General features: G+C 43.8%; 1 protein-coding gene across 3 annotated transcripts in view; it reads right to left on the bottom strand.

Annotated features, from left to right (window-relative positions):
* Positions 1-26197, bottom strand: part of C8H22orf23 (chromosome 8 C22orf23 homolog) — a 44456-nt gene that overhangs the window by 17886 nt on the left and 373 nt on the right. For 2 of the 3 annotated variants that reach the window (XM_077276493.1, XM_077276494.1), the window contains exon 2: positions 2617-2729. In XM_077276493.1, the coding sequence (XP_077132608.1) occupies positions 2617-2729 (113 nt within the window). Of the gene's footprint in view, positions 1-2616; positions 2730-24783; positions 24902-26197 lie in introns of those variants that run through there. The other variant, XM_077276492.1, reaches the window with a different exon arrangement.

The raw sequence follows: 26197 nt of genomic DNA, 5'->3' as shown, positions 1-26197 counted from the left end.
AGCATTTCTACAAAATAGTCGTTAAAAAATCCCATATCCTAGACAGGTCAGAGTTTTGTTAAAAAAAGGCCTGGAACAAGTACAGTTATGTCTCAACTATGGTTTACAACAGCAATTTGTGCAAAATCCGACTTTATCCTGACACATTTGACACATCCTAACAAAATTTTACATCATATTTACGGTAGTCCATCTGTTGGTGGTAGATACAAAGCAGGGGTACAAGAAGCCTTGACCAGGAATATTATCCAGAACAAACACCTACTTTAGGGTACTCAGTCCTATTGAGTATAGTGGAGGGTTTTGTCGTCTTGTAGGGTCACTATCACCAGTAGCTAGCACAAGAAAGATATCATATACAACTCGTTCTCCTTAATGAAAACCTGTAACCCATCCCAAGAAAAAAAGCTGCATTAAGAGGCAAATTCTGTTTTTGTACTGATGAAGGGCAAGCACCCTGGAACAGATGCCTCTAGTTAAAGTCTTGCTTTGTAGCTATGGTAGACACTAGTGAGAATTTCCTTTGCTCTGGGTAAGAGCGAGTTTGCATACCTTCTAAACAGGAATTATTGCCTTTAATACCCCATACAGAACTCGTCTCCTTAATGAAAACCAGTTACCCCTTATTCCCCAAAATCTGCATCAAGGTCATCTCCATCAGCCAGTCAAACCCTGTCCTGTACTGATGAGGGGCACGTACCCTGGAACATCGGTGGCAGACAGAGTGTCTGACGTGGCTTATATTGCTCATCATAATACAAAGTTATGAAAGTGTTGGCCATTGACTTGCAGGGAAGCTACTTCCAATAAGGGACACTGGCAAGAGACGTTCTCTTCTCTCTGGGTGAGACCTACCGTAATTTGCATATCTACAAGATCCAAGATAACCACCACAAATAATGTGCCCGTATCTGTTTAGATTTCTTGCACAGAATATGGCAGCATGTTAGTCAATAATTATTGGAAATATGATGGAAAAGGACTATCTTGAGCCCTCGCAACCATCTTGCCTTGGTGTTTGTTCTTGGCCAACAATAGGCTCCATCTACTTACTGAGAATTTATGAAATGCCCCAGCTAGGTCGAAAATCACTACTGGTCAAGTGTATCCCTTTATGGCCCTAGGCTACTCTTCTTTATCCAGCTATGTTCAGTAGGAAATCATGCTAGTCAAAGAATAAATGTCATACGTGGTTGTAAGAACACAAAAACTAATTCAGTATTCCCTAAGGATATATACATGCGATCTTTAGTTTTAGACCTCGAAAATTGCCTAAAAAACGGTCAGAAAACGATCTAAGGAATCTTCTTATTCATTTCTTTAAAAAAGAAAAACTTGCTTTTCATATGTTACGCCTTTTGGGCATCTTTTCCAAAAATTCCAAGCAGTTAAAGGAATTGAGCAGGCGATTCTTCACGCGTTTCCCTCTACGATCGGCTTCATACTTTACAATAATAGTCAACAGGAAGGCAAAAAAAAACCAAAATTCCTGGGCATCTTTCGGAGCGTTGAGATCATTTACGCCTACATTTTTTTTTGCGCTTTACTCATTGCTCATTGGATTTAAAATGTCCACAAATTGCCCCCAAAAAAGCTCTAAAGATGCCCAAAAAAGCTTAAAAATTACCACCCAAAAATGTTTACAAACAAATTCAGGAAACAAAAAAACATTCAAAAAGACGCTTCCAGGAAAAAAAATGCCGGCGTGTTGTGCAGCATTTTACCAATAAGAAGGATTTAGCTTATTGGCATGGACAATAGAGTGGGGAGTCCCGATCCCAGGATCCATCACAGGCCTTGAGGTTGTCATGCACCATGTATGAAGCACGGTGTTTGACCAATGAGTCCTCTATTGTTTAAGCCCTTCTATATTTAGATTGAAGTAAATTTGAGCTTATATTTTGGGACTTGCTAGTTGACCCCTGATAATAGGGCACCTCTACATCATTACCTTACAACTGAGAGGGGTAGGCACATTTTACCATACGCCGACATCTTAAGAATTACATGTGAATAGACGGGTGAATCATCTCATTGTGAGTATACCTGAGAGCAGCAAAATGTAGAGACAGCCTGATTCCAGTGATGTGTCACTTACTGGGCTGCTTGCTGTCATTTTGATAAAATCACAGTTTTATCAGCAGGAGATTATAATTAGAAAACCAGAACAGCCGCTGTCATGTAGTCCCCCATATTATGAGCTCTGAATAACCCTGCACATATCAGTTTATGCACAGTGTACACAGAAAGCTGCCAATCAGTGGTGTGGATGGGTTATACTGAGCTCAGCATTCAGAGAACTGCTAGATCTGCAGCAAAGAAAACTGTGGTTTTATCAAAACTGCAGCAAGAAGCCCAGTAAGTGACGCATCGCTAAAAACAGGGTTTCTGCACCTACATCATGCTGCTTTCAGATGGGGTAGCAAAAATCTGGTGACAGATTCCCTGTAAATATCCTGTTATTTATACTTTTTGACTACGAGTTACGTTGTAGATGTTGTATACGTAATATACTGAACCAGGTTACAATTTCTGTGATTTCTTTACAATTAGTCCATCTCTCATTGTTCACTAATTTTAACAAAAATGTAAGCTAAATATTGAATATGACGTTACCTTTTAGTAAATCTTGCGTCTCTTTACTGTATTGAGGTGGCTTAGTGCTGGTCCAAAAACCAGTGCCCATTGGCACTTGTACATTTCCATCCTTCCGAGACATACTGGAAATACTGAAACCCACAATGGTTAGTTAAAAAAGGCATAAATGAAAACTAAAATACATTTCAGGCCGGTCTTCTGTCTTTTACATGAGAACAAATCTGATAGCTGCAAATTAGGACAATGAGAGCCCTGATGCTGGGGGCCAAGGATTTTGATTCTACATGTCGGATAACAGCAGCTTGTCAGAAGCTAAGAAGAAGAGAAGGGGTGTGAGCACATAACTGCTGTATAGAAAATAATTGGCTCAAGAGAGCTAACTAGTATTTTAGGAGTTAAATTCTCTTCCGGAATGTAACTACTGCACACACTGGGTAAGGATCTGGTGGCCAAACTCAAAGGGAACAAGCTGTACACTATGTAAGATAAAAGCTCTCACAGGCGGTAAATTACAACAAATAGGAAAAGCAAGTAAATTGCAAACTTTCTTATTTTTAAGCTGTCTAACTAAATCCTTTTAATAAATTAAAAATACCTATTTAATGAATTTGGCACATCTTTCACTCTAGTGTAAGAAGTGTACTCGAGTCATGTATGCACTCTTGTGCTGTACAATCTGATGTGCTGTCAGACGCTTTTTTCTAAACTCTGACCATTTCAAAAAATAAAAACTTTTAAAATCTATTGTGAAAAGCTGAAAAGTCAAAAGTTTGCACGACTGAGTTAGACTTCATTCAGACATCGTTATTTTTCACAAACACAAAAAAGGGTACGTGTGTCATCAGTGTTTGGTCAGTGTGTCATAAGGGTTTGGTCAGTGTGTCATAAGGGTTTGGTCAGTGTGTCATCAGTGTTTGGTCAGTGCGTCATCAGTTTTTGGCCAGTGTGGCATCAGGGTTTGGTCAGTGTGTCATCAGTGTTTGGTCAGTGCGTCATCAGTTTTTGGCCAGTGTGGCATCAGGGTTTGGTCAGTGTGTCATCAGTGTTTGGCCAGTGTGTCATCAGGGTTTGGTCAGTGTGTCATCAGTGTTTGGCCAGTGTATCATCAGTGTTTGGTCAGGGTGTCATCAGGGTTTGGCCAGTGTGTCATCAGGGTTTGGTCAGTGTGTCATCAGTGTTTGGTCAGTGCGTCATCAGTTTTTGGCCAGTGTGGCATCAGGGTTTGGTCAGTGTGTCATCAGTGTTTGGCCAGTGTGTCATCAGTGTTTGGCCAGTGTGTCATCAGCGGTTTTTGGGGATGGATAAATTACAAAGCTTCTCTTCTCCTTTGCAATATTAAACACAGACAGTACACCAGTCCCATCTGTGTGCTGCACATTTTTTTCAAGGACCCATAGACATGTATTGGCACTTTTCATCTGTGGTGAAGGAAAAACATGTACATGTGAACAGCAGCATAGACTATAATGGGCATGTGTTGTATCTGTGACAAACAGTGGTAGAACACGTATGTGCAAAACCGACGTCTGAATGAGGCCTTACGCAAACATTGTTTTCAATGGTTCACATAGTTTTGTGCAGGAAAGCAGAGACACAAGTGGACGAGGCTTTAAAGTCGTGTTTTGTGTAACTAACTTGCTAAAAAATTTCCAACACTTTTTTTTTTTTTTTAGACCCTCCCATGAACTTTATTTTTTCCTTAAACCTGTGTACACTCACCGGCCACTTTATTAGGTACACCATGCTAGTAACGGGTTGGACCCCCTTTTGCCTTCAGAACTGCCTCAATTCTTCGTGGCATAGATTCAACAAGGTGCTGGAAGCATTCCTCAGAGATTTTGGTCCATATTGACATGATGGCATCACACAGTTGCCGCAGATTTGTCGGCTGCACATCCCAAAGATGCTCCATACAAGGCAGGATGGATCCATGCTTTCATGTTGTTTACGCCAAATTCTGACCCTACCATCCGAATGTCGCAGCAGAAATCGAGACTCATCAGACCAAGCAACGTTTTTCCAATCTTCTACTGTCCAATTTCGATGAGCTTGTGCAAATTGTAGCCTCAGTTTCCTGTTCTTAGCTGAAAGGAGTGGTACCCGGTGTGGTCTTCTGCTGCTGTAGCCCATCTGCCTCAAAGTTCGACGCACTGTGCGTTCAGAGATGCTCTTAGGCCTACCTTGGTTGTAACGGGTGGCGATTTGAGTCACTGTTGCCTTTCTATCAGCTCGAACCAGTCTGCCCATTCTCCTCTGACCTCTGGCATCAACAAGGCATTTCCGCCCACAGAACTGCCGCTCACTGGATTTTTTTTCTTTTTCGGACCATTCTCTGTAAACCCTAGAGATGGTTGTGCGTGAAAATCCCAGTAGATCAGCAGTTCCTGAAATACTCAGACCAGCCCTTCTGGCACCAACAACCATGCCACGTTCAAAGGCGCTCAAATCACCTTTCTTCCCCATACTGATGCTCGGTTTGAACTGCAGGAGATTGTCTTGACCATGTCTACATGCCTAAATGCACTGAGTTGCCGCCATGTGATTGGCTGATTAGAAATTAAGTGTTAACAAGAAGTTGGACAGGTGTACCTAATAAAGTGGCCAGTGAGTGTATATGCACTGTAGTATCAGTATTAGGCTATGGTCACACTATTAGTATTCGGTCAGTATTTTACATCAGTATTTGTAACCCAAAACCAAGTCAGGAACATTCAGAGGCAAAGTATAATACAACCTCTGGCAAAAATTATGGAATCACCGGCCTTGGAGGATGTTCATTCAGTTGTTTAGTTTTGTGCCATGTCTGTGATCTGCTTTTTTCTACAAAATTAAAGTCATTTCAAATGGCAACTTTCTGGCTTTGAGAAACACTAAAAGAAATCAAGAAAAAAATGTGGTAGTCAGTAATGGTTACTTTTTATAACCAAGCATAGGGAAAAATTATGGAATCACTCAATTCTGAGGATAAAATTATGGAATCATGAAAAACAGACAGACAAAAAAACACTCAAACATCACTAGTATTTTGTTGCACCACCTCTGGCTTTTATAACAGCTTGCAGTCTCTGAGGCATGGACTTAATGAGTGTAAACAGTACTCTTCATTAGGGCTCATACTCATTTGCGTGAAATACGGCCGAGTCTCGCATGTTAAAACCCGGCTCTGCCGCCCGCACTCCAGAGCGGAGCGTGTGGCCGCATAGCAATACATGGAGCTGCACGCTGCGCTCCCAAGTGCCGGCGGCAGAGCTGGGTGTTAACATACGAGACTAGGTCGTATTTCACGCAAGTGAGTATGAGCCCTTAATCTGGCTCCAACTTTCTCTGATTGCTGTTGCCAGATCAGCTTTGCAGGTTGGAGCCTTGTCATGGACCATTTTCTTCAACTTCCACCAAGGATTTTCAATTGTATTGAGATCCAGACTATGTGTAGGCCATGACATTGACCTTATTTGTCTTTTTTCAAGGAATGTTTTCAGTTTTTGCTCTATGGCAGGAAGCATTATCATCTTGAAAAATGATTTCATCATCCCCAAACATCCTTTCAATTGATGGGATAAGAAAAGTGTCCAAAATATCAACATAAACTTGTGCATTTATTGAAGATGTAATGACAGCCATCTCCCCAGTGCCTTTACCTGACATGCAGCCCCATATCATCAATGACTGTGGAAATGTGCATGTTCTCTTCAGGCAGTCATCTTTATAAATCTCATTGGAACGGCACCAAACAAAGGTCCCAGCATCATCACCTTGCCCAATGCAGATTCGCGATTCATCACTGAATATGACTTTCATCCAGTCATCCACAGTCCACGATTGCTTTTCCTTAGCCCATTGTAACCTTGTTTTTTTCTGTTTAGGTGTTAATGATGGCTTTCGTTTAGCTTTTGTGTGTGTAAATCCCATTTCCTTTAGGCGGTTTCTTAAGGCCCCGTCTCACATAGCGAGATCGCTAGCGAGATCGCTGCTGAGTCACAAGTTTTGTGACGCAACAGCGACCTCAGTAGCGATCTCGCTATGTGTGACACGTACCAGCGACCCGGCCCCTGCTGTGAGATCGCTGGTCGTGTCGGAATGGCCTGGACCTTTTTTTGGTCGCTGAGGTCCCGCTGACATCGCTGAATCGGTGTGTGTGACACCGATCCAGCGATGTCTTTCACTGGTAACCAGGGTAAACATCGGGTTACTAAGCGCAGGGCCGCGCTTAGTAACCCGATGTTTACCCTGGTTACCAGCGTAAATGTAAAAAAAAACAAACAGTACATACTCACCATCTGATGTCCGTCAGGTCCCTTGCCGTCTGCTTCCTGCTCTGACTGAGATCCGGCCGTACAGCGAGAGCGCAGCACAGCAGTGACGTCACCGCTGCGCTCTGCTCTCACTGTACGGCGGCACTCAGTGAGAGCGGGAAGCAGACAGCAAGGGACCTGACGGACACCGAAAGGCGAGTATGTAGTGTTTGGTTTTTTTGGTAACCAGGGTAAACATCGGGTTACTAAGCGCGGCCCTGCGCTTAGTAACCCGATGTTTACCCTGGTTACCCAGGTGCTGCAGGGGGACTTCGGCATCGTTGAAGACAGTTTCAACGATGCCGAAGTCGTTCCCCTGATCGTTGGTCGCTGGAGAGAGCTGTCTGTGTGACAGCTCCCCAGTGACCACACAGCGACTTACCAACGATCACGGCCAGGTCGTATCACTGGTCGTGATCGTTGGTAAATCGCTATGTGAGACGGGGCCTTTACACTTCAGTCACAGACGTTGACTCCAGTTTCCACCCATTTGTTCCTCATTTGTTTTGTTGTGCATTTCCTGTTTTGCAGACATATTGCTTGAAGTTTCTGGTCTTGACGCTTTGATGTCTTCCTTGGTCTACCAATATGTTTGCCTTTAACAACCTTCCCACGTTGTTTGTATTTGGTCCAGATTTTAGACCAACATCTTTTGCAACATTGCGTGATGATTTACCCTCTTTTAAGAGTTTGATAATCTTCTCCTTTGCTTCAATTGACATCTCTCGTGTTGGAGCCATGATTCATGTCAGTCCACTTGGTGCAACAGCTCTCCAAGGTGTGATCACTCCTTTATAGATGCAGACTAACGAGCAGATGTAATTTGATGCAGGTGTTATTTTTGGGTATAAAAAATGTAGAGGGTGATTCCAGAATTTGTTCCTCAGAATTGAGTGATTCCAGAATTTTTCCCCTATGCTTGGTTAAAAAAAGTAACCATTACTGACTAACACATTTTTTGTTCTTGATTTCTTTTAGTGTTTCTTAAAGCCAGAAAGTTGCCATTTGAAATGACTTTAGTTTTGTGCCATGTCTGTGATCTGCTTTTTTTCTACAAAATTAAACAACTGAATGAACATCCTCCAAGGCCGGTGATTCCATAATTTTTGCCAGGGGTTGTACAAACAGATGCACTATTTCTGCATTCTTGACCCACTCCTGGTTTTGGCTTACAAATACTGATGTGAAATATTGACCAAATACTGATAGTGTGACTGTAGCCTTAACCCCTTCGTGACATGCGCCGTACTAGTACGGCGCTGCCGGCACTGCATTAGTGCCAGCCGCAGTACTAGTACGGCGCCCCGATCACCGCGGTCTCACGCTGAGCGCCGCGGTGATCGGGTGCGGGTGTCAGCTGTATATGACAGCTGACACCCCGCAGCAATGCCCACGATCGGCGCTGTCGCCGATCGCGGGCATTTAACCCCTCTGATGCCGCTGTCAATAGTGACAGCGGCATAGAGGGGGATCGCGCAGGGACGGGGGCTCCCTGCGCTCTCACACCGGAGCAGCGCGATGAGATCGCGCTGCTCCGGTGACCTGGAAGGAGTCCCCGGATCCAAGATGGCCGCGGGACTCCTTCCGGGTCATAAGATGACCCTGCTTGCCGGCGTCTGCTGAGAATCCTCATAGCAGGCGCCGGCAAGCCTCTGTTACGTGCCTGTCACATCGGTGATCAGACCGAGTGCTATGCACACGGTCTGATCACCGATCTGTGATGTCCCCTCCTGGGACAAAGTAAAAAAGTAAAAAAAAAAATTTTCCAAATGTGTAAAAAAAAAAAAAAAAAAAAAAATTCCTAAATAAAGAAAAAAAAAATAAATATATTCCCATAAATACATTTCTTTATCTAAATAAAAAAAACACCACACAATAAAAGTACACATATTTAGTATCGCCGCGTCCGTAACAACCCCACCTATAAAACTATATCACTAGTTAACCCCTTCAGTGAACACCGTAAAAAAAAAAAAAAAAAACGAGGCAAAAAACAACGCTTTATTCTCATACCGCCAAACAAAAAGTGGAATAACACGCGATCAAAAAGACGGATATAAATAACCATGGTACCGCTGAAAACGTCATCTTGTCCCGCAAAAAAAAAGCCGCCATACAGCATCATCAGCAGAAAAATAAAAAAGTTATAGCTCTCAGAATAAAGCGATGCAAAAACAATTATTTTTTTATATAAAATAGTTTTTATTGTGTAAAAGCGCCAAAACATAAAAAAATTATATAAATGAGGTATCGCTGTAATCGTACTGACCCGAAGAATAAAACTGCTTTATCCTTTTTACCAAACGCGGAACGGTATAAACGCCCCCCCTAAAAGAATTTCAGGAATTGCTGGTTTTTGTTCATTCCGCCTCCCAAAAATCGGAATAAAAAGCGATCAAAAAATGTCATGTACCCGAAAATGGTACCAGCAAAAACGTCAACTCGTCCCGCAAAAAACAAGATCTCACATGACTCTGTGGACCAAAATATGGAAAAATTATAGCTCTCAAAATGTGGTGATGCAAAAACTATTGTTTGCAATAAAAAGCGTCTTTTAGTGTGTGACGGCTGCCAACCATAAAAATCCGCCCAAAAAACGCTATATAAGTAAATCAAATCCCCCTTCATCACCCCCTTAGTTAGGAAAAATAATAAAATTTTAAAAAATATATTTATTTCCATTTTCCCGTTAGGCTACTTTCACACTAGCGTCGGTACGGGGCCGTCGCGCTGCGTCGGGCAGACATACCGACGCATACTGTGCAAGCGCCGCACAACGGGGGCAGCGGATGCTGTTTTTCCACGCATCCGCTGCCCCATTGTGAGGTGCGGGGAGGTGGGGGCGGAGTTCCAGCCGCGCATGCGCGGTCGGAAATGGTGGACCGTCGGCACAAAAAAAGTTACATGTAACGTTTGTTGCTGCCGGCTGTCCGCCACAACACGACGCAACCGTCGCACGACGCTTGCGACGTGTGTCAATACGTCGCTAATGTTAGTCTATGGGGAAAAAACGCATCCTGCAGATGACTTTGCAGGATGCGTTTTTTCGCCAAAACGACGCATTGCGACGTATGCAAAAAAACGCTAGTGTGAAAGTAGCGCTAGGGTTAGGACTAGGGTTAGGGTTGGGGTTAGGGTTTCAGTTAGAATTGGGGAGTTTTCACTGTTTAGGCACATCAGGGGCTCTCCAAACGCGACATGGCGTCCGATCTCAACGCGTTTGTTTGCGTTAAAAACGCATGCGTTTTTATAGAAAAAAAACAGAACACACTGAAAAGTCACCCACCACCATCAAGGTGATAAAGGGATCCAAACCCTAACCCTACCCCTAAACTCATCCCTAACCGTTTAATGAACATTTTCTGACAGTCATAGTGCCACGTATTTCAGTGCCACGTATTTCAGTGCCACGTATTTCAGTGCCACGTATTTCAGTGCCACGTATTTCAGTGCCACGATATTTCAGTGCCACGATATTTCAGTGCCACGATATTTCAGTGCCACGTATTTAAGTGCCACGGTATTTCAGTGAAATACGTGGCACTGAAATATCGTGGCATTTACGTGAAATACGTGGCACTTAAATACGTGGCACTTAAATACGTGGCACTTAAATACGTGGCACTTAAATACGTGGCACTTATATACGTGGCACTTAAATATCGTGGCATGTACATGAAATACGTGGCACTTATATACGTGGCACTTATATACGTGGCACTTATATACGTGGCACTTATATACGTGGCACTTATATACGTGGCCACTGAAATATCGTGGCACTTATATACGTATATACGTATATACGTATATAAACGTATTTCAGTGCCACGTATTTCAGTGCCACGTATTTCAGGTTAGGGGTAGGGGTAGGGTTAGGGGTAGGGTTAGGGTTTTTTCTTGTTTTCTTGTGTTTTTCTATAAAAACGCATGCGTCTAAAAAAACGCATGCGTTTTACCGCGATTACATGCGTTTTTTCACACATGCGTTTTTAAAAAAAACGCAAGTGTGAAACCAGCCTTATCCTTGGAAAAATAAAAACATGGGGGCTAAAATATAATTTTCGTGGAAAAAAATATATTTTTTATTTTCGCGGCTCTGCGTTATAAACTGTAGTGAAGCACTTGGGGGTTCAAAGTTCTCACAACACATCTAGATAAGTTCCGTGGGGGGTCTAGTTTCCAATATGGGGTCACTTGTGGGGGGTTTCTACTGTTTAGGTACATCAGGGGCTCTGCAAATGCAACATGACACCTGCAGACCAATCCATCTAAGTCTGCATTTCAAACGGCGCTCCTTCCCTTCCGAGCTCTGCCGTGCGCCCAAACAGTGGTTTATCCCCATATATGAAGTATCAGCGTACTCAGGACAAATTGGACAACAACTTTTGTTGTCCAATTTCTCCTGTTACCCTTGGGAAAATAAAAATGTGGGGGCTAAAATATAATTTTCGTGGAAAAAAAAAAAATTTTTATTTTCATGGCTCTGCGTGATAAACTGTAGTGAAACACTTGTTGGTTCAAAGTTCTCACAACACATCTAGATAAGTTCCGTGGGGGGTCTAGTTTCCAATATGGGGTCACTTGTGGGGGGTTTCTACTGTTTAGGTACATCAGGGGCTCTGCAAATGCAACATGACACCTGCAGACCAATCCATCTAAGTCTGCATTTCAAACGGCGCTCCTTCCCTTCCGAGCTCTGCCGTGCGCCCAAACAGTGGTTCCCCCCAATGTATGGGGTATCAGCGTACTCAGGACAAATTGGACAATAACTTTTGTGGTCCAATTTCTCCTGTTACCCTTGGGGGAAAAAAAATTGCGGGCTAAAACATCATTTTGTGGAAAGAAAAAATGATTTTTTGATTTTCACAGCGCTACATTCTAAACTTTAGTGAAACAACTGGGGGTTAAAAGTGCTCACCACACATCTAAATAAGTTCCTTAGGGGGTCTTCTTTCCAAAATGGTGTCACTTGTGGGGGTTTCCACTGTTTAGGCACGTCAGGGGCTCTCCAAACACGACATGGGTTCCGATCTCAATTCCAGCCAATTTTGCATTGAAAAGTCAAATGGCGCTCCTTCCCTTCCGAGCTCTGCCATGCGCCCAAACAGTGGTTTACCCCCACATATGGGGTATCAGCGTACTCAGGACAAATTGCACAACAACTTTTGGGGTCCAATTTATCCTGCTACCCTTGGGAAAATAAAAAATTTGGGGCAAAAAGATCATTTTTTGTGAAAATTAATATTAATTTTTTTTACGGCTCTACATTATAAACTTCTGTGAAGCACTTGGAGGTTCAAAGTGCTCACCACACATCTAGATTAGTTCCTTAGAGGGTCTACTTTCCAAAATGGTGTCACTTGTGGGGGTTTCCACTGTTTAGGCACGTCAGGGGCTCTCCAATCGCGACATGGGCTCCGATCTCAATTCCAGCAAATCTTGCATTGAAAAGTCAAATGGCGCTCCTTCCCTTCCGAGCTCTGCCATGTGCCCAATCAATGGTTTACCCCAACATGTGGGGTATCGGCGTACTCAGGACAAATTGTACAACGACTTTTTTGGTCCAATTTCTCCTGTTACCCTTGGTAAAATAAAACAAATTGGATCTGAAGTAAAAATTTTGTGAAAAAAAAGTTAAATGTTCAATTTTTTTTAAACATTCCAAAAATTCCTGTGAAGCACCTGAAGGGTTAATAAACTTTTTGAATGTGGTTTAGAGTACCTTGAGGGGTGCAGTTTTTAGAATGGTGTCACTTTTGGACATTTTCTGTCATATAGACCCCTCAAAGTCACTTCAAGTGTGAGGTGGTCCGTAAAAAAAATGGTTTTGCAAATTTTGTTGCAAAAATGAGAAATCGCTGGTCAACTTTTAACCCTTATAACTCCCTAACAAAAAAAAATTATGTTTCCAAAATTGTGCTGATGTAAAGCAGACATGTGGGAAATGTTGTTTATTAACTATATTATGTGATATAACTCTCTAATTTAAGGGCATAAAAACGAAAAATTTAAAAATTGCTAAATTTTCATAATTTTCGACAAATTTCTGTTTTTTTCACAAATAAATGCAAGTCATATCGAAGAAGTTTTACCACTATCATAAAGTACAATATGTCACGAGAAAACAATCTCAGAATCACCAGGATCCGTTGAAGCGTTTCAGAGTTATGACCTCATAAAGTGACAGTGGTCAGAATTGTAAAAATTGGCCGTGTCACTTAGGTGAAAACAGGCTTTGGGGTGAAGGGGTTAATATACTCACCTACTGCTGTTCTCCCCATTATCCAGCATCATCCCGCTCCTCTTCTGAGTGACATCACTGCTCTTCAGACGCTCCGGGTCAGTCTATGCTCTGTGTGTGAGCCGGAAGTCTCTTTTACAATGTGAGTCTATGAACCCTCGCTCTAACGCTCTAACGTCACTTACAGGTCCCATCACATAGAGTGACCCGGAGAGTCTGAAGAGCGGTGACGTCATTGAGAAGAGGAGCAGAACGGCGATGGATCACGAGAAAGATGGAGGTAGATGAGTATATTATCATACTCACATTGAAAACATACATAGGTTTAAGGGAAAAAAAGGTCATAAGAGTGCACCTTTAAGACACCACTCCAGCATTTGTTTGTTATTCCAGCGCTGGAGTGGTGTTTTAAATATTAGCACCCTGCCCCAGGTCATATACTTGCCCTCCGGCTGCGACAGACTTTGGTAAGGAAGGGGGGGGTTTCAAACTGTCCCTAGAACTGGGACCATAACTATCCCTGTCCCGGGGGTACTCTTGAAGGTAGAGAGGCCTGAGTCCATGACCTTACTATGCTCCTGTTAAACCCTGATCTGTCCCCTTCCCCACCCCATGAGGAATGGGACAGAAATGTAATGTAAACAAGGCATAAAGTCAAAATAAGGATAATAGAAAACCATCATCATACAAAAGCTCTAGCCAACAATAGGGAGGAGGATAGGGACAGGGAGGAATAAAATAAATGGGAACAGAGACCAGGAGATAAACACACAAGTACTACAGCAAACCACATAACACTACTACAACAACTCTACTCAAACCACTTAGCTTTAGCACACAGCACAGGAAGACAAATCTTTCACCGACAGGGACAAGAAGGTCTCACCAGTACATATAGGAAGAGGTAATGACCAGATCAGAAGCAGCTGAAATGGAGCTGCATGCTTCTGACCAGCAAATAAAGGGTTGTTAACCTCTTCAGAACCAGAAACTAAATCCATTTAATATGGGTATTATAGAAAAGGGTGGGATTAACTGCCCACTAACAGCACAGAATTCTCACTAGTGTAAGTTAGAAACAGCAATTTGTGAGAAATAAAACATACATTTTAATATTATTAAATATAAAATGAGTGCCACCATATAGACGAAAGACACAACATACAGACATGCAGAATTATCTAGCCAAGATCTGAAGATTTGTCCTTCCAATTTGTTAAAACGTATATATAGTAGAAGTGACAACCCCTGCAGTATCGGAGTCACTAACTGCGGACAAACACAATTATCCCTGTGGGTGAGTATAGGAGATAAAGTAAATCAAGTCCTGTTGATTCAAGGTGGTCTTTGTAATACAGTGGTCTGACAGTGGTCAGAAAGAAACACACAATTTGAAAGAGGACATGTGTTTTACAGTATTAACATGCATATAATCAACATAATATAATTAGGACGCAGAATAAAAGATGGTTGAGGTCAAATAAATGGAAATCTCTCACCCATTCTGTAGTCCTTAAAATAGATAGGGAGTAGTTTTGTGCTCAGTAAGGTACATTGAGCGGTGAGTCCCAGGGATGCCAGTTAACCATGTAGGTTCCTATGACAGCTCACTCTATACCTGCCCCAAAAAACTCCTGCCCTGAAAAGGGCAGTCCACAGCTAGCCCTAAATTGGAGGCCCTGCACTCTCCCTTCTTGGGTGCCCGACGCGTTTTGTCCAAACAGCTCTTCAGGGGACTGACTTGTCTAATGTATTCAGTTAATAAAGTGCTAGGTGCTTAATAATATGGGTCCCTCCACTCCCTGTCCTGTTCTGCAGAGAGAAAAAAATCCCTGAATAAGGGGAACATATATATGCAGGTGAAAGCTCATTATTATAATGAGGACTCACCCCTTTCTGTGTAGCCACCAATGAAAAGAATCACCTATGGTAAAGTGCATGTTTCGGCAGCAAAAAGACCACGCGTCCATACTGTAGTTGCCGATGCTTCCGGTTGGTTGAGACACACGCCGGAGTGTCGGAACGTAACTGCCCTGAGTAAGTCATGACATCATTTTCGGTTAGTCAGACACGCGACCGCTTCATTTACGGACAGTGGAACGCAAAAGGACCAGTGCGTACATCAATGAGAAAAGACACGTGTGTCACCAATTAAAAGTGTATAAAATTTCCCACGGCGCTCACCCAGACGTCACATAGGTGGCCGTGAACTCGCAGGACCTGTCAAATAGCACCGCGAGCAGAACAATATCAGTTTACAGGCAGACACTGAGCACACGCTGCTCAGTGTCTACAGGATGACAGGCTGTATGGTCGCATCATGCAACCATGCAGCCTGCCATCTAGATGAAGCAGAGCTAGACCCGTTGTGGGACAAATGGATTAAAGGCATCTCTGCAGAAAGGTGAGGAATACTGTTGTTTGGTTTTTTACCTCTTCTGCAGATGACGAGGGCATCAGGGGAATGGGTGAGGTGGTAAGTATGGTTTAATTAAGATTATTAAAGGAGTCTGTCATTTTTTCAATTAAAGGACTTTTTCTGGGTGTCTGTGTTTTCTTACAATGTGACAATGGGGTGAGTAATGGGGGTGTCTTATTGACGCCTCTCCATTACTAACCTTGAGGCTGGATGTCACTTGACAATACAAAGGTGACATCAACCCCCCCAACTATCCCCCCTTTGCCACCGCTACAGTGCAAGTGGGAAGAGAGGGGCTAAGTGCCAGAATTGGCGCATCTTAGAGATGCGCCTTTTCTGGGGTGGCTGAGAGCTGATGTTTTTAGCCCGGGGGGGGCAATAGCCATGGCTCCTTCCTAGGCTATTAATATCAGCCCGCACCTATCTGCATAGCCTTTGCTGGTTGTTAATTAAAGGGGGACCTCACGTCATTTTTTTTGGGGGGGTCCTCATCTTAATAGCCAGTAAAGGTTAATTATACAGCTGTGAGCTGATATTAATATCCTTGGAAGCTCCATGGGTATTACCCCCTTCCCAGTCTATAAACATCTGCCCCCAGCCGTCGGCTTTCCCTCTGCTGCTTATGAAAATTGCACGGGAGACCACGCCATTTTTTTCCGAAAAACAATCTTTTATTAAATACATGTCCAGTAATTTGCACACACACTGTACTAATTGTATTTGCCACAGACATCTGTAAATTTACCTATTCTTTGTGTATTTACTGTATGTAATCTATCTCTTCTATCCTGTAGGCTCCTGCAGTGATTTTATAGTACACAGCAGATGAATTGCCGGCTCTTCTTTGATCTATGTATGTAATATAAATACATATACATGTGTGTGTCACTGACATCTATATCTATATATGGGTATATATCTATTCTATTCTAACCTGTCAGTGTGATTTTACAGTATGCAGCACATGAATTGCCGGCATTTCAAAGGACACGTAAAAAATTGTGAAAGATGTACACAGTAAAAGACTAACCCACCATAAATAAATGAAAGAAGATTTACTTCAATTACATAAGTGGTGCAATGATAAAAGTAGAGTGGGAGAGGGGTTACTGATACATCAAAAAGTGAGTGGCAGACCACTCGGAGTACTATCAAAAGAAACAAACCGGGATCGGGAATATATATATATATATATATATATATATATATATATATATATATATATATACGTATTGTGCTTTTCATCTTAAGTCCTACACAAGTTTGCATATATTATAGTCCGTCCTGATATTTATTAGTTCTATGTTTAAAGATTTTTTTACATATTTTTTCACTCCAAGTACAGGCACAAGCTGTAGTGCCAGTTGCCAAAAACTAAATAAAGGCAATTTTATTTATATCTAATATATAAAGCTGAATGTGTGTGTGTGTGTATGTGTGTATGTCCGGGATTGGCATCTGCACCGTCGCAGCTACAGCCACAAAATTTTGCACAGTCACACGTCTGGACCCCGAGACATAGGCTATGTTGTGAGGCGAAATTTTAACCCCGCGCTTTCCAATTCACCAAACAATTTTGCCCCTATCTACATAATGGGGAAAAAGCGAAAGGAAAAGTGTTGGAGGCAAATTGACAGCTGCCAGATGTGAACAAGGGGGACTTAAAGAGTGAGAGCGATGGCGCCAAAGAGTATATACTGTACAGTTGCTAAGGTGGGGCCCCGACATGGGATACTCACCACACACAGGAATATGAACACACACAAAATGCGCAACACACTACCACGTGCTTGAACACATATATCACCCTCAGCACACATTTCACCACACATACACCAACCTCGCCACATAAAAGTCGAAACACAAAAGTCGCCGCTCAAAACGCGCCACGCGCAAAACTCTCCACATGCAAAACTAGGCTCACACAAAACTCGCCACATGCAAAACTCACCTCATGGAAAACTCGCCACGCGCAAAACTCGCCACATGCAAAACTAGGCTCACACAAAACTCGCCACATGCAAAACTCACCTCATGGAAAACTCGCCACGCGCAAAACTCGCCACATGCAAAACTAGGCTCACACAAAACTCGCCACATGCAAAACTCACCTCATGGAAAACTCGCCACACGCAAAACTTGCACACGCGGAAAAATTGCCACATGCACAAAAGTTGCAACACATGCAAAAGTTGCCTCACACAAAACTTGCACATACTCAAAATGTCATGCCATGCGCAAAACTTGCTGCACACAACTTGCTACAGTAATCTGTCACATGCAACTCGACACACAAAAAGTTGCTACACGCATGTCGCCACACAAAACTCATCTCACAAAAGTCGCTACATGCATGTCGCCACACACAACTCAACACACACAACTTGACACACGAAACTTGCCCTAAAACACACACAAGTCTGGTATTGTCCTTCAAAAATAAAAATCTGATTAATAAGCAGACAAACTACAAGAGCAACAACTGTACCATATAGGAAATACGGCAGCTGTCAGTCACATGACCAGTCTATTATGTGTATGTGTGAGCTAATATATACTGCCAGGGGGTGGGCTTACTGTTGGCTGGGGATTTATCAGGCTGCCAATTTAGCTTACAAATACTGAGGTAAAAATACTGAGCAAATAACGTGTGAATGCGGTCTAATACAGGAGGAGATGACATACAGATATATACTATATACAGGAGGAGATGACACACATATATACTATATACAGGGGAGATGACACACAGGTATATACTATATACAGGAGGAGATTACATACAGGTATATACTATATACAGGAGATGACACACACATATATACTATATACAAGGGAGATGACACACAGGTATATACTATATACAGGGGAGATGACACACATATATATATATATATACTATATACAGGAGGAGATGACACACAGGTATATACTATATATAGGAGCAGATGACACACAGGTATATACTATATACAGGAGGAGATGACACACAGGTATATACTATATACAGGAGGAGATGACATACAGGTACATACTATATACAGGAGGAGATGACACACAGGTATATACTATATACAGGAGCAGATAACACACAGGTATATACTATATACAGGAGGAGATGACTTACAGGTATATACTATATACAGAAGGAGATGACACGTATATACTATATACAGGAGGAGATGACATACAGGTATATACTATATAAAAGAGGAGATGACACATAGGTATATAGAGGAGGAGATGACATACAGCAGGTATATACAGTACTATATACAGGGGAGATGACATACAGGTATATACTATATACAGGAGGAGATGACACACAGGTATATACTATATACAGGAGAGATGACACACAGGTATATACTATATACAGGAGATGACACACAGGTATATACTATATACAGGAGATGACACAGGTATATACTATATACAGGAGATGACATACAGGTATATACTATATACAGGAGGAGATGACACACACATATATACTATATACAGGGGAGATGACACACAGGTATATACTATATACAGGAGATGACACACAGGTATATACTATATACAGGAGGAGATGACACACAGGTATATACTATATACAGGAGAGATGACACAGGTATATACTATATACAGGAGATGACACACAGGTATATACTATATACAGGAGATGACACACAGGTATATACTATATACAGGAGATGACACACAGGTATATACTATATACAGGGGAGATGACACACACATATATACTATATACAGGGGAGATGTCACACAGGTATATCCTATATACAGGGGAGATGACAGGTATATACTATATACAGAGATGACACACAGGTATATACTATATACAGGAGATGACATACAGGTACATACTATATACAGGAGATGACATACAGGTGCATACTATATACAGGGGAGATGACATACAGGTATATACTATATACAGGAGATGACATACAGGTATATACTATATATAGGAGGAGATGAAATACAGGTATATAGTATATACAGAAGAGATGACATACAGGTATATACTATATACAGGGGAGATGACACACAGGTATATACTATATACAGGAGGAGATGACATACAGGTACATACTATATACAGGAGATGACATACAGGTGCATACTATATACAGGGGAGATGACATACAGGTATATACTATATATAGGAGGAGATGAAATACAGGTATATAGTATATACAGAAGAGATGACATACAGGTATATACTATATACAGGAGGAGATGACACATAGATATATACAATTTACAGGAGATGACATACAGCAGGTATATACTATTTACAGGGGAGATGACATACAGGTATATACTATATACAGGAGATGACATACAGGTGTATACTATATATAAGGGAGATGACAAACATGTATATACTGAGGGGAAAATGAGAGGTGTGAGGTGAAAATGAGGGGTGTGAGGTGAAAATGAAAAGGTGTGAGTGCAAATTGAGAGGAGTGAGTAAAAATAGTGGAGTGATCGTAAAATGACAGATGTGAGGTCGAAATGACAAGAGTTAGGGGGGAATGAAAGGAGTGAGGGGGAAAATAAGAGGAGTGAGGGGGAAAATGAGAGGTGTAAGGGAGAAAATGAGAGATGTGAGGGGGAAAATGAGAGGCGTGATGGGAAAATAAGAGAAGTGAGGTGCTATAACTAACCACAGATATTTACTATGCCCAGGCAACGCCGGGCTCTTCAGCTAGTATATACAGTATATATATCTCTTTGGCCTTATTTATATATATTATTTTACCACCATTTATTCCCGATCCCGGTTTGTTTGCTGTTTCTTTTGATACGTAAAAAATTGGACAGCACTCGCATGGTCCGAGTGCTGTGCGATTTTTTTCTTGCACCCATAGGCTTGCATTGGCGAGTCTAGGCTGAGTCTCGGTTCCAATTGTAGCATGCTGAATACTCCAGAGAAAATAAACGGTGATGTGAGCTTCCCCATAGATTAATACTGGGCCGAGAGAAATGCGATGTTTTCTTGCATAGCACTCGCCTGTATTCTATGGAAGTGTGATGCCGGCCTAAGTCACGATAGCGCAATGCACGTCTACGAGAGCCAGAACGGGGTTCTCATAGAGATTGTATGGAGCTGTGACCTGTGGTGCGCTCCATGAAACACTATAGAGCTACGAACAGGTCATTCTTCAACGGTGACCGACTGGAGTGAAGCTGGAAACGGATGAAGGCAGCGGCAGGTGAGTAGGAGACAGGGGCCGGTGAATTACATTTAAAGCGCCACTTCAGAGGTGCAATAAAAAATAACAACTGGAGTGGTGCCTTACCTATATGAGTGTCAGTAGCAATGCCAAGTCACACAGGGAGCAGGATCTGCTCATGCATCTTGTACATGCTGATCTGGGAAAAAGACTGGTGCATTGTTGTACCGTGCATTAATAAAAATACATGCACCCTGTCTTCTGCCTGCTAAAATACATGCACCCTATTTTCTGCCAGTTAATGCTGGAGTCCAACATGAGTTAAACCCACTGTTTATTAGTCATTAGATGTAATCCGCCTTCTCCCCGCATTGGCAGTGAGAAGATTATAAGCCATCTGTAGCTGGGACCCTCGCCAGGGAACAATGTGGATTTAGGAAGGGTACAGTAGAGTGCAGACTGAGACACGGCTATGTGCACGGCTATTCTACACTTCTCTGACACTTAAATAGGGAGAAAAAAAGAGTTCTTTTGGGTATGAAAGGATAAAAGACAAAAGTTTATTGAAAGTTCATATTACATATAAATAACAATAGTATACATAAAAAGATACAATAAAGTGACACATGTGCAAAGCCAGATAACAGGGCACCCAGAAGCCTCCAACTACTTAAACCCCTTAGTGCCTAGCAGTCTATCCAAGTATAGAGTGCACATATAGCAGAGTACGGCACAGGCAGGTTGGTGTGGCCCAAAATGTAGTCCTAAGTATATACAATTACCTCCGCAAAAAGCAGAGTGAATAGTGAACGGAGTACTAGCAATATCATATAGGGCCAGCCAGCACTTACCACGGGTAGAGGTTGGAGGAATTCCGGGGCCGGGTGTAGAGAGAGCCCCCCGACGCGCGTTTCGCGTCCCCAACAGACCGCTTTCTCAAGGGAGGTGAGAAAATCAATGCAAGAGGACCTTTTGAGGTCAAAGGATTGATCACATGTGTAGTCAGGGCCAATCACGAGTGGTCTAAACCGGCGCATGCGCGCCGCACGCCACAGGTCCTAGAAGTGCCGGGGAGCGTCATGCATAACTGCGCACGCGCGGGGAGGAAAGCCCCAGGCATGCGAGGAAGGCATGGAGACGCGCCGCCGCACCATAGGAATCCCTGGCAGCGGAGCGCATGCGCACAACCACTCGGGGCCGGATAGAGGGTAAGACAAATGTAAGCAGAGGAAGGGTAAACGGGAGAATACAAAATATAAACGCCATATAGGTATACGAGCGGAACGATGGGGGTCGACAAATCATTGTCATCAAGGGTCATAAATCGCATAGTCATCAGCAATAAGTCCTTTCTCCATTAGTATCCACATATGATTCTCCCAGGCACCTTCAGTCAATTAGGATAGTAGTCCAGATGATCTGGATCGGTATCCCTGTCACATTGTCACATCCCTTCAGATGATAGAAAGAGTGGCCCCCACTGCTAGGTCCTGCTGCAAGGATTGTAAATAAATCAGAATTACACCACATATAAAAACAAATTGAAAAAAATTAAAACTAATAAAATAAAACACCCTAAGCAAGAGTCCATAGGACTAAGACAGGAGCACAAGAACATGAGGGCAATCAAGGTCCCAGAAAGGAGGAAAAGGACAGGGATTCATTTAGACCCTTAGGGGTCAACGTATCTAATAGCGTGATCCATTTTGCCTCGACTTGCGCCAACACTTTCTTATAATCCCCCCCTCTAATACCAAGATGGATTAAATCTATCCCCCTCACCTTAAATGAAGATGGCTCGCAGTTATGATATTGCCTAAAGTGCCGGGGGATGGTTTTGAGGAGGGTAATGTCGGTCGCTGTCTTGGCCGCACAAATGTCCCGCACATGCTCCCGTACTCTGACTCTAAGTTCCCTTGATGTGAGTCCCACATAGATTTTGTGACACCCACATGTAGCGTAGTAATCTAGAATATGTTTCGGAATTCCTCAGCTGTCTGAGGGCCTCCCGCTCATATTTGTCCTGTGGCCAGATCACAATGTTCCCCCCCTTGTCTGCTGGTTTAAAGACAATATCTGGTAACGATTGTAATTGAGATAAAGATAAACGTTCTTTGTGAGTCAAATTATCATGAAATGCAGGCCTCCGATCTTAAATCTAGGTTTGCTGCGCGGGGTTATTCAAACCGGTGCATCAAGCAAGGATATCGGAGAGCACGGGCGACTCCACGTGGCAACCTCCTCAGAGGTACCAGAGCTCGACCACCTACCATCGATAATGGACCGATTCGGTTCATATCGACGTTCAACCACGAATGGGAGGACATGCGGCAGATCCTATTAAAACACTGGTCCATCTTGAGTGTTGAGCCCTCCCTGGGAGAATCTTTGGGGGATTCCCCTTTGATGACTGCAAGAAGATCCAAAAATGTAAAGGAACTTCTTGTTAGCAGTCATTATGTGCCCACTACGAAGCATCCATTCTGTACCAAAGGCCCAATGTTAGGTTGCATACCATGTGGTCGCTGTCTTGCCTGCTCAAATGTCCTGCGCTGCTCCACTTTCCATTCGTCCGATGGTAAAAAAGTCTTTGACATAAGACATCGGATTTCCTGTAGCAGTACAAATCTGATATACTACGCTACATGTGGGTGTGTCTTAGTCCTATGGACTCTTGCTTAGGGTGTTTTATTTTATTAGTTTTAATTTTTTTCAATTTGTTTTTATATGTGGTGTAATTCTGATTTATTTACAATCCTTGCAGCAGGACCTAGCAGTGGGGGCCACTCTTTCTGAAGGGATGTGACAATGTGACAGGGATACCGATCCAGATCATCTGGACTACTATCCTAATTGACTGAAGGTGCCTGGGAGAATCATATGTGGATACTAATGGAGAAAGGACTTATTGCTGATGACTATGCGATTTATGACCCTTGATGACAATGATTTGTCGACCCCCATCGTTCCGCTCGTATACCTATATGGCGTTTATATTTTGTATTCTCCCGTTTACCCTTCCTCTGCTTACATTTGTCTTACCCTCTATCCGGCCCCGAGTGGTTGTGCGCATGCGCTCCGCTGCCAGGGATTCCTATGGTGCGGCGGCGCGTCTCCATGCCTTCCTCGCATGCCTGGGGCTTTCCTCCCCGCGCGTGCGCAGTTATGCATGACGCTCCCCGGCACTTCTAGGACCTGTGGCGTGCGGCGCGCATGCGCCGGTTTAGACCACTCGTGATTGGCCCTGACTACACATGTGATCAATCCTTTGACCTCAAAAGGTCCTCTTGCATTGATTTTCTCACCTCCCTTGAGAAAGCGGTCTGTTGGGGACGCGAAACGCGCGTCGGGGGGCTCTCTCTACACCCGGCCCCGGAATTCCTCCAACCTCTACCCGTGGTAAGTGCTGGCTGGCCCTATATGATATTGCTAGTACTCCGTTCACTATTCACTCTGCTTTTTGCGGAGGTAATTGTATATACTTAGGACTACATTTTGGGCCACACCAACCTGCCTGTGCCGTACTCTCCTATATGTGCACTCTATACTTGGATAGACTGCTAGGCACTAAGGGGTTTAAGTAGTTGGAGGCTTCTGGGTGCCCTGTTATCTGGCTTTGCACATGTGTCACTTTATTGTATCTTTTTATGTATACTATTGTTATTTATATGTAATATGAACTTTCAATAAACTTTTGTCTTTTATCCTTTCATTCCCAAAAGAACTCTTTTTTTCTCCCTATTTAAATGTTGCTTTGAGTGGGTATATTCCTTCCTTGTATGGGCTAAACGGTAGCCTATCAGGTGGTTGAAACAATGTTTAAGAGGTTTTTCTGGCTACTTCTCTGACACTGCAGGAGAAATCTGTAATTAGTTACAAAAGAGGCAATTCACACAGAACCATAATGAACCATAATGACTAACGAACCATAATGACTAACGAACCATAATGACTAACGAACCTCTGCTACCACTGTCAGCAGACAAGAAGAAACAGGTACAAGCACATAACTAGCAAAAGAACCCTGAAACAATCACTCACATGTCAGCCCCCCGACACTCCATCACTGACGCTCCGGTGGTCCCTGATTGTCCCATTTCAGTAGAGTCAGTGCTGGATTAGTAGGAGATGGACCTGATGGGTAGGGTGGTTTTTTTTCCTTTTTATAACATTGAAAATAGACATGTTCCAGAGACAGGATAATGCACAAGTAATTGTTCATAAAATATCTCACATTTTATTCAAACACAATTTAAAAGAAAGACAAAAAAGCATATGAACAGCGGAAAGAGGGAGATACAGTTAGGTGGGTGAGCTGTGATGGGAGACCCCTCAGGGTGAGTGCCTGCGGTCAGTAAATGCCGAGGGCAGGACGCTGCCTAAGCACGCACCGCCCAGATGTTACAGCATAGTGGGTGGGATTTCGCCCCGAAATAGGGGGGAACAGTCTGCCCCAGCAGAGGGGGGTGGGGGACAGTTCACTCAGAAATGGGGGGGGGACGGAACAGTCTGCCCAGCACAGAGGGGGATGGGGGACAGTTCGCTCAGAAATGGGGGGGGGGGACAGTCTGCCCAGCACAGAGGGGGGTGGGGGACAGTTCGCTCAGAAATGGGGGGGGGGGGGACAGTCTGCCCAGCACAGAGGGGGGCGGGGGACAGTTCGCTCAGAAATGGGGGGGGACAGTCTGCCCAGCACAGAGGGGGGTGGGGGACAGTTCGCTCAGAAATGGGGGGGGGACAGTCTGCCCAGCACAGAGGGGGGTGGGGGACAGTTCGCTCAGAAATGGGGGGGGGGAAAGTCTGCCCAGCACAGAGGGGGGCGGGGGACAGTTCGCTCAGAAATGGGGGGGGACAGTCTGCCCAGCACAGAGGGGGGTGGGGGACAGTTCGCTCAGAAATGGGGGGGACAGTCTGCCCAGCACAGAGGGGGGTGGGGGGCGGTTCGCTCAGAAATGGGGGGGACAGTCTGCCCAGCACAGAGGGGGTGGGGGACAGTTCGCTCAGAAATGGGGGGGGGGAAAGTCTGCCCAGCACAGAGGGGGTGGGGGACAGTTCGCTCAGAAATGGGGGGGGGGGACAGTCTGCCCAGCACAGAGGGGGGTGGGGGACGGTTCGCTCAGAAATGGGGGGGGGGGGGACAGTCTGCCCAGCACAGAGGGGGTGGGGGACAGTTCGCTCAGAAATGGGGGGGGGGCAGTCTGCCCAGCACAGAGGGGGGTGGGGGACGGTTCGCTCAGAAATGGGGGGGGGGACAGTCTGCCCAGCACAGAGGGGGTGGGGGACAGTTCGCTCAGAAATGGGGGGGGGCAGTCTGCCCAGCACAGAGGGGGGTGGGGGATAGTTCGCTCAGAAATGGGGGGGGGGGAGCAATCTTCCCCAGCACGAGGGGGGAGCAGTTTTCCCCGGAACAGGACGCCCTCACTGACCACACACTACTGCTACATGGACATTTCTC

Source organism: Ranitomeya variabilis, chromosome 8 (genome assembly GCF_051348905.1).
Source record: "Ranitomeya variabilis isolate aRanVar5 chromosome 8, aRanVar5.hap1, whole genome shotgun sequence".
Classification (NCBI taxonomy): Eukaryota; Metazoa; Chordata; class Amphibia; order Anura; family Dendrobatidae; genus Ranitomeya; species Ranitomeya variabilis.
This window is presented reverse-complemented; position numbering and strand designations above follow the sequence as displayed.